Here is a 10,326-nt window from a genome sequence, read left to right as displayed (position 1 = left end):
ATATATATATATATATATATATATATATATATATATATACATGTTTTTTATTTGCATTATGCAGACAGTTCGCACCACTTTGCCATCCGTATCCATCTGCCTGTCCCTGTAAGTGGTTTCTTTCATTCACAAAGACTCTCCTGAAAACAAATGCAAATACAGGAGTTTTACTTTGATTTCTCAGTGACTTCTTTTCTTACGTATCTGACTTGCAAATACATTAATTACACACGCATACAGTCAATAGTTCCATAATAACTGTTATAATTCACAAATGCGCTCACATACCCACACTAACAGACATATACGCATGAATATCGTTGAGACACGCATTAGAGTGTGTGTGTGTGTGTGTGTGTGTGTGTGTGTGTGTGTGTGTGTGTGTGTGTGTGTGTGTGTGTGTGTGTGTGTGTGTGTGTGTGTGTGTGTGTGTGTGTGTGTGTGTGTCTAACTGCCTATTTATATAAACGTGTGTCTTCTGTCTGCAGGTTTTTGTCTGTTTTCCTTTGCCTTGTGCGTGTATGTACATAGCCACATATAATTCATAGGACGAAATATCCCTACGTCAGCACTTTCACATTTGCGCACAAACATTGTCACAGTTATTTTATTGACCATTTGTATATTACAGTGGAAGCTATGCATGTATGCAAGCATCCGTCAGTGTACATAGATACGCACACAGACACACACACTCACACGCATACACATACACGCATACACACACATGCATACATATGTGTACATATTTATATATATACATATATATAAATACTTATATACATGTAGATAGAAAATAGATAGATATAAATACATATATAGACAGATATGTATGTGTATATATATATATATATATATATATATATATATATATATATATATAGAGAGAGAGAGAGAGAGAGAGAGGGAGGGAGAGAGAGAGAGAGATAGAGATAGATATGTATGGATGGATATATATATCTATATATACATAAGTATATATACATGCATATCTATATATACATATGTATATATAGATACATATGTATATATGCATATCTATATATACATATGCATATTTATATATACATATGTCTATGTACATGTACATATATATATTTGTAATATGTATGTTTGTGTGTGTATGTGTGCATGTATGTATCTAAAAGCTTAAGTGTAGATACTTTAATCTTACAATTAGATTGCGTACGTAATTTTTCTAATGAGCTGAAATAGGCTTCTAAACGTGGCAACGAAGTTACTGTATTGAGATAATCGCTGCTTATCCGTCACTTGCTTGAAAATGGTTGACATACATTGTTATTTATGAGATTCAGATTTATAACCTCTGAATAATCGAGCACAAACTTAAGTTGGAGCTAAGAAAAGCCTTAGATCCGCTACCACGTATAAAACATGCTTTTGAAATTCTTCTTTTGGCTGCGAACAATGGGACTGGCTCATTATTTTTAGTTACGTTCAATCGTTTACACATATATATACATACACGTTTAGTTTTCATTTTCTACTTTTATTCCGATTGCTGTTGTTGCTATTGTTGTTGTTGTTGTTGCTGCTGCTGCTATTGCAGCTGTTATTCATTTGCTACGAGTTCGCGCATAATCCTCGTCAATATACTTGATATCAGTTGATATTATTACTTCTGACTGTTGCTCTCTATAACGATGATAAATGTTTCTTCTCTCAGCAAAGGTGTTTTATGACAGTAATAGGCTTACGTATTCACTGTGTTTTGTTTTCATTTCTATTAAGTTGTTATGAATGTAATATAATCTCAATATCAATCGCTGGCCATTATTGTAAATTACCTATACACCTGAGTTATTTATCGTTCCTATTATTCTTTTTTTTAACACAATAGATAAAATACTGAGCTAATCATTCTGAGACAACCTAAATCGTTCGTTCTCTTTCAGAACTTCATCACAAGGTTTCCAAATTAGCATATTTTGGTGATAGATACAAAGACGCGCGCGCACACACTGACATACATACACGAACTTACATGCACAGAGACATACATACACACATACACACACTCACTCACACACACGCGCACACACATACACTCACAGATATATATATATATATATATATATATACATATATATATATATATACATATATATATATATACATATATATATATATATATATATATATATATATATATATATGTATGTATGTATGTATATATATGTATGTATGTATATCTATATGTAGCTACATAGGCTTAATAAGCGCAAAGCAGAAGTGCGTAAATATTTGTATGGTTTTAAGAACTGGGAAAGTATATTTGTAGTACCAACATAACATTAAGATTTTGCATGTTCATTTCTCGTATTTCATGACAACTTAGAGCTGTCGTAGACATATGCGAAAGCTACGCCGTTGTATTTTTTTAAACAGTCAACGTCAAGAAAATTAGTGGTTAAACCATAAAATCACCGACGATATAAGATGACAACATCTAAGAAGAAAATAGGATAACAATATCGACTTCCTTCTTCGATCTCGCAGTCCAAATTCAGGAACGAGTTTCATTTGATTCAACTCTCTTTAAGAACATCAGACAACAATATAGAGATAAATATCGACAAAGGAAACAGTTAAGGTAGTAGAAATATACTAATATCGATGATCAATGTTATAAATCACTTGTTACATTTATACATGCTGTTAATATGAATAGAAGTATATATATAAGATTATTTGTGATATGTGCGTTTGACTATGAATATACTGTATGCGTATGTGGGGTGAGGTGCACGCTCAAGCTTCTGCCATTATTTTAGTCCTATACACACCATCTCAGATTAAGAACCGTACAAGACTATGTTTATCCGGGGTGGGGTATTGATATGTAGGAAGTTGTGAAAATTTGTTTGTGAAACAAAAGGAGGTGATAGTTAAAAACTTTCGAGAATCCCTGATAAATTATTTAAGACATACAGTAACTAGCATAGAGAAGCATTAACAGCTGAGCTAAATGCTCTTGTAAATATTCACTATAAAGGGACTATTAACTAAGACAATTAGTCGAAAGTTGAAGCATTTGTAACATTCTCAACTTGCCTTTTCTTTAAAATATTATTTACTTATTTTACGTCATTTGAAACTCCAAGAATTTAGAACGTGGCACTTATGCTATACAAGCGTTTTTAAGACAAAAAATTAGGTGTGCAGTTAATATTGCGATGCATATTTTATTTTCGCTCTCTCCTGAACAAACCAAGGTCTTCGGAAAACATAGAGACTGTGTCTGTTTTGCTGCGACAATCGTGATATCATGTAAGTTCTTGTCAATGAAATACCGCCATTTCCATAGTTTTCTAATAATAAGTGTTTATGGAGGGCGTGATTCCTTGCTTGCCCTCTGCATCGAAAAACCGTTAGTATATGGGAATAAAGGTTTAGTCATGCTATACTCGTGTATGCCTTTGCCTTTGTGAGGAGCCATGGCAGGGCATTTGGCATCTTAATAGGAATGAGTGCAAAATGTATTCACACTTCATATCGAGATATCGAATCGACAGCTATATATATATGTAATATGTTTCAACATTTGCTCTTTGCAGGAAACATGTTTATGTGAACATAAAAAATCTGTTTCCTACTCACGCCTGCTCAAAGCACCGCCATTTCTTTGATTTACTGGAAAAGAAGGGAATCTACAGTGAAAACTTTATACCACAGCTTGAAGATGTTTCCAATTTCCTGAAACGTAAGTTATCTACCTGCCAAATTACTCTCTCTCTCTCTCTCTCTCTCTTTCTCTTTCCCTCCCTCTCTTTCTCTTTCTCCCCTGTTTCTCTCTCCCTTTCTCTCTCTCTCTCTCTCTCTCTCTCTCTCTCTCTCTCTCTCTCTCTCTCTCTCTCTCTCTCTCTCTCTCTCTCTCCCTCTCTCTCTCTCTCTCTCACACACACACACACACACACACACACAGCAATAACAGCAACAGCAGTATCTTTAACAGAGACTTAAATTTTCTTGCGTTAACAAATTTCCTATTGCGGTACAAAATACAATATCAATTACATAAACGTAACCTTTATAATAAAGACACACCATAGCTCCCTTAGTCTGTACAGAGACTCGAAAGTTTTAAAAGATTTTTTCGATTATTGTTTTTTTTTCTTTTCGAAATAACATTGTATTCAATATAAAATTTTAAAAACAGCAAAAGCAATCAACCATGTCACCACGATTTATGTGTTCAGCCATGCAACTGTGGCGATGGGACGCGACACTGGCATGGCCTCTGTTTTAGGCTTGTGCTTATTACCCTCATCAGTGCTTCCTGTCGACATATAGGTTCACTAGTTATTATTAAAGGTAGGATGTTCAAATACTTTTTGAAAGTGTTGACACCCACGAGGAGGTGTTAATAAGTTCCTGGCTTTATCATGAAAGGCCTAGTTGAACGCCCAACATTCCGAGTTCTTTTGCAGGGCTAAGAAATTCTGAAGGACCGTTGCAATTTGAACGTGAATCTGAGAGAGGAATACATTGAATAAAATTAATTAACTGATCCTCCTGTATTTTCTTTTACCCAAAACCAGGAACTTCTCAGTACCCCATTGTACAGTACATATATTCTTATGTTTTTAGGAAAACTTTTTAAGAGCTGTGGTGCCTCTTGAAAACCAAGCTGATGAAGTTCTCATTTGAGAGACGGTTGATAAGAATATGCAATGGCGCTTTTCTCAACATGTGCAGTTTCCAGTGTCGAATTTTCGCACCAGTATATCCCTAACTTTCCAGATACAAACGAAGCTTATGTCTCTTTTCTTCGTTCCAGTGAATATGAATTCCACCCTTTCTTAATAGTTTATGGGATGCATGGAATTAGTCATCTTATGTAGATCCTTTTAATTTCCTCCTGCTCACCGGTGGGCTTGGAAGCAGAAGAATTAACGTAGGTGAAGCTGAAAATATACATCTTCCAGAGAACAAGCATGACCACATAACAACTTGTTCCAGATGTTTTTAAGATCCCTCAGCGAATCTTGTACATTTTCCCCCTTTTCGTAATATGAGTTTCGAATGATGCGTCATTTTCTCATTAGAATTCCCAGATCCCACTTAGTGTCTGACACTGGCACTGCAATTTCTTCGGGTCTTATATATCCTTGTTAAAAGATTCTTCGCGAAGTTCTTGAAACTTTCTGGTATTGAAATTCATGAGGCTTCCTTCAACCTATCTGAACACATCTTCGCTATTCTTCCGAAGGCTTTTACTATCTTATATTCCGGCCATTTTACTGTTTAACAATTTACAAATGAGCTGAAAAGTTACTTGTTTTTCTAGCTTACTCTGAGAATACCTGAAACTTCAGAGAGAATACTGTTAGTTGCAACAACTTGACATCTGTCATTTACGAAATAAGAAACCCACACTGTCTAGGTTTCGCACTATACCAAGGTCACAAACTTTGCAGCAAAATCCAGGTATACCATATCCACATTCGATCGGTTAAGTAGCGAACGTAGTATCCATCCACAATTATGTAAGTTAACTTTCGTCTAAGCGTAAACCATGATAAGCATCCCTTAAGCACTTACATTTTCCTAGAAATAATAACCCTCGACGATTCATTCCATATGAAAAGTCCCTGAGGAGCCTATAATTTTATGCACTCTCTATGTATGCATGTGTGAAATTAGATATCTCGTCTTTTATACTTTATAGAACAAACAGGTTTCCAACTGCGCCCGGTAGCTGGACTGTTATCAGCACGTGACTTCTTGTCTAGCTTAGCATTTCGTGTTTTTCAATGTACTCAGTACATACGCCATGGCTCCAAACCGGACCACACACCAGAACCGTAAGTATAATCTTCCTAAAATGTGTTTGATTTAAAAGAGAGAGAAATATGATATAGAGACAAAATATAAATCATATCCTCGATGTGTATATTCACATGAATATATATATTAGCTAAACGATGAAGTATGTTTGTTTTGTTTCTACATACATCTATTTAATATCAATTTTCATACGTTATTTGTTTATATATCTATTTACCTATTTATATTATTCTACATTCCTATTTCCCCGCATTCTATCCCTCTTTCTATATGTGTATATTTTATGTATGTATCTATGTATGTATGTATCACTTATATTCTTGTATGTGTGAGAGTGTGCATGCGGTTGAAGGTGTGTGCGCGCGCGTGCTAGAGCTGGCACGTGTGGACGAAGATATTTCGGAGTTTATGGATTAAAGCTTCAGTGCTGAAGTAGGTCCACACTAGGAGTTGAACTTAATACTACAAATAGATGAAACTATACGTAGAATGTTCAATGCTGCAACTTACGATCGCCACTGGTAACTCTGTTATGAGACGTGGATAGTGCGTGTATATATACATACACCTGCATACATACATACATGCATACATACATACATACATACATACATACATACATACATACATACATACATACATATATGATTACGTACGTACGTAAGTGTGTATGTATGTATATTAACGTTCCATTATAAACAGAAAACTCATAAATATTACAAATGATTGTTTGTCTTTCTGCGGTGAAACTAATTTTTCTGTTCTCATACTTTCGCATTTACTTCCTTTTCTGTTCTGTTACTTTAGACGCTCTTATCCGCTTCAACTTGTACGTTTGTATGTTTTCAAGCTAATCTTGATTGTTTTGTTTGTTTTTTTAATATTTGTCTTGCAGTGATTGTGTGCATGAACTGCTAGGACATGTCCCAATGCTGGCAGATCCTGAATTCGCTGAGTTTTCCCAAGAGCTTGGTTTGGCTTCTATAGGGACCTCCGATGAGGATATTGAGAAGTTTGCAACGGTAAAATATGATGTCATTAATATATCTGTATACTAGTCTCTTGTTAACATTATAATGCAACGCATATTATGCTTCTACACGTATATTCTGATCTTACAAATATACAAGTATCTCCAATATCGCTTAAGTAAACCAACCGTGAAAAATATAAATATAATGTAAATATATATGTATATATTGTAAACACACACATATTTGAAAGTCTATGAGAATTACTTTATACAGTTTTTGAAGTGTATATGTTTATATATATATATATATATATACAACGAGAGAGAGAAAGAGAAAAATAGATAGATAGATAGATAGATAGTTAGATAGATAGATAGATAGATATTCAATTTACTATATTTCATCTTCAAACAAAATGTTGCGTATTGTCTGTGAGTGCGCGCGAATGTGTATAGCTTTGTGTGTACATATATATATATATATATATATATATATATATATATATATATATATATATATATATGGAGATATTTGTGTTTTTATACAAAAATATATTTTTACGAACTAACTTAAGAAATGTTTCTTAAGTCATTGAAGCATCAATAAAAAAAGGATAATCAATTAACATCGACAGGAATAATGTACCATCACCAACAATCACGTCCATGATTTCATCGCAATTATTTCGATGACTGTGTTTCCACTGAAAGTAACAGAAATAACAAATCGAGACAACAATAACCAAATGAAAAGCTTTACTCCATCTTAACCCGATTTCACTTCTTTATTCTGTGCCTACAGATCATACCCATATAAGGAGTTTTATTTGGTTAGGTAATCTTCTTTTTTTAAGTTGTGACTTGTTTGCATTGTGCAAATCAAATTGAGAAGTTCAATACTTCAGATTTTGGTTTCTTAACAATAGAATTCCGAATTCAGTCAGGAAATGCGTTGTGTATTGTAGTCTGTTAATAATAATAATAATAATAATAATAATAATAATAATAATAATCCTTTCTACTATAAGCACATGGTCTGAAATTTGGGGGAGGGGTTAGGTCGATTGCATTGATCCCAGTACTCAACTGGTACTTAATTTATTGACTCCGAAAGGACGATAAGCAAAGTGAACCTCGGTGGAATTTGAACTCAGAATATAGCGACGGGCGAAATACCGCTATGCATTTCGTTTAGCGTACTAACGATTCTACCAACTCACCGCCTTAATAATAATAATAATCTTTTCTACTATAGGCACAAAGCCTGGAATTTGAGGGGAGGGGGATGGTCGATCACATCAACCCCAGTACTTGACTGTTACTTAATATATCGATCCCTAAAAATATGAAAGGCAAAGTCGAGTTCGGCAGAATTTGAACTCAGAAGCTAAGAACGGACGAAATGCCGCTAAGCATTTTGCCCAGCATGCTAACGATTCTGCCAGCTCGCCGCTTTAATAATAATGATAATAATAATAATTTTCTCGAAGGGACCCCTTAAACCCCGGACATAATTTAGAAACTTAAAGAGTAGAGGGGCAAATTTCTCTTAATCTACATGACAGATAGTATTCCCAGACATTCTTGTTTTAATAATCAAAATTTTGATAGAAAATAGGACAAAATTATATATCTTTTTTGCCTCTTAAAAATCCTCCTTGTAATTAGAAACTTCTTTCATTTTTAGAAAGAAAGATTCGTTGTTGTTATTTTAAACATCATTTTTTGTTTTTTTACAGTATCAGAAAACATTCTCCGAGAGTTATCTTTAATTTAATGCTGCTTACTGATTTTAAAGAATTGTCATAGTCATATGTATCTTACAGTAGAAATATGTATAACTCATTCCTAGATATCGTCTATGATGTCATATATTATGTGATATCAACAATACTGTGCGATTTCTGCAATGCTATACCGAATTAAAATCCGCGTGATATAACTTATGTACGTTAAATCATTTGGTGTTTCGCCGTAGTTTGATAGAGATAAAAGCCAATTGAAATATATTTATATCAACATATTCTAAGCAGTAAACATATTCATCAGCTGGCCTGTAGATACACGAAAAATCACTTAACATATTGAAACGCCATTTTTTAATTGAAGGACATTGCTTATATGTTTTATTTTCTATTTCAACTGTTTTAAATTATTTACCATAAACTTTTTAATCATATAAAACTAAAAGATTAAAATTCGTGTCACCAAATCCTAGAGAATATTAATATATTTAATCCAGTAGTTTGGACAACAGTGTCATATCTCGAAGGATCGCAAAAAGATTTTTTTATTCCTCTGATTTTCTGCAGAATCAGCAAAGTCAAACTATTCATTGAACAGGAATCAGTATGAGATCAAAATTAATGTTTTTACAAGAACAAATCTACACTTTCTTTAATCAATAATAATATATTTTTTTTTTATATATCTCCTGTTGTCTTCCCTTCCGTTTTATCGTGAAATCTTTTAAAATATTTTGTTATTTTTGACTTCTTACAATAAGTTAAAGGATCTTTTGTTTCTAATGAGTCACAATGAATATTGAAAGAGATAACTGTTTACCAATGAGAGCATGTGTATGTGTATCAATATTCAAAATATATCGTTACAATCTGAGCATGTATTCTATCGTCTGCACGAATATTCCTGTTGTTAAGACACTCACACACACACACGTACTTGAACACATATATATAGTCTACCTAAACTCAGTTTTGGGTTTCAATTTTTGACATTTGCCATCCTTAATATTTCCTTCACATATGTTCTAGTATAATTTATTCTTTAATATCGTATGTATATATGTATGTATGTATGTCTATACTCACACAAGTCAGGATGCTCGTAAACTTCCGTTCGTACTTTCATTTCACTTCCCTGATAAATGTTCATTATTTCTCATTGATTATTTTCATATTGTCGTTGTTGTAGTAGTTGTTGCTGTGATTATTAACAAAAAAAAAGTTTGTTCAAAGACTTGTTTGGCAAGTGCAGCCACGGTGCCTCTTTTGTTTGTATATAGAAAAGATGAAAGAAAATATGAACCGCATCTGCCATTGCTGTTTCTCCTCCCCTTCTTTCTGCTACGCCAAGATGTATCCAGCGAGTAAACCAATCTGCCCTGCCTGTGAAGTAAGGGTAGCTCCAGCCAAACACCCCGCCGGCTGAAAAGGGAATTCTCTCACCTTGTCGGCTGACCGGTTGTTTGGTGGGTTCCACCCCAGATTCTACTATATATGTTCCAGCAACAATTCTGATTTCATTGGCTAGTCGCTTGTTTATAGAGGTTGGTCTTTTAGATTATTTCACTGTGTAGCTAGTTCGTCGTTGTCACACCAGACTCACATTATCATGTATTACACCTCAAACACACACATACACACACATAAACATACAAGCTACTTAGATGTGTATGTATATAATTACTCTCCCTCTCTCTCTCTCTCTCTCTCTATATATATATATATATATATATATATATACATATGAGTGTACATGATATACATTTATATATATATATATATATATATATGTATATA

General features: G+C 33.7%; 1 protein-coding gene across 1 annotated transcript in view; it reads left to right on the top strand.

Moving 5' to 3' along the window:
- LOC106871451 (tyrosine 3-monooxygenase) overlaps window positions 1-10,326 on the top strand; it is a 392,944-nt gene that overhangs the window by 349,217 nt on the left and 33,401 nt on the right. Inside the window, exons 11-13 of the mRNA XM_052971214.1 lie at window positions 3,579-3,724; window positions 5,693-5,828; window positions 6,707-6,833. Of these exons, the coding sequence (XP_052827174.1) occupies window positions 3,579-3,724; window positions 5,693-5,828; window positions 6,707-6,833 (409 nt within the window). The remainder of the gene's footprint in view (window positions 1-3,578; window positions 3,725-5,692; window positions 5,829-6,706; window positions 6,834-10,326) is intronic.

Source organism: Octopus bimaculoides, chromosome 10 (genome assembly GCF_001194135.2).
Source record: "Octopus bimaculoides isolate UCB-OBI-ISO-001 chromosome 10, ASM119413v2, whole genome shotgun sequence".
NCBI classification, from domain to species: Eukaryota; Metazoa; Mollusca; class Cephalopoda; order Octopoda; family Octopodidae; genus Octopus; species Octopus bimaculoides.
Note: the sequence above shows the minus strand (reverse complement) of the source record. Positions and strands in the feature narration are given on the sequence as shown.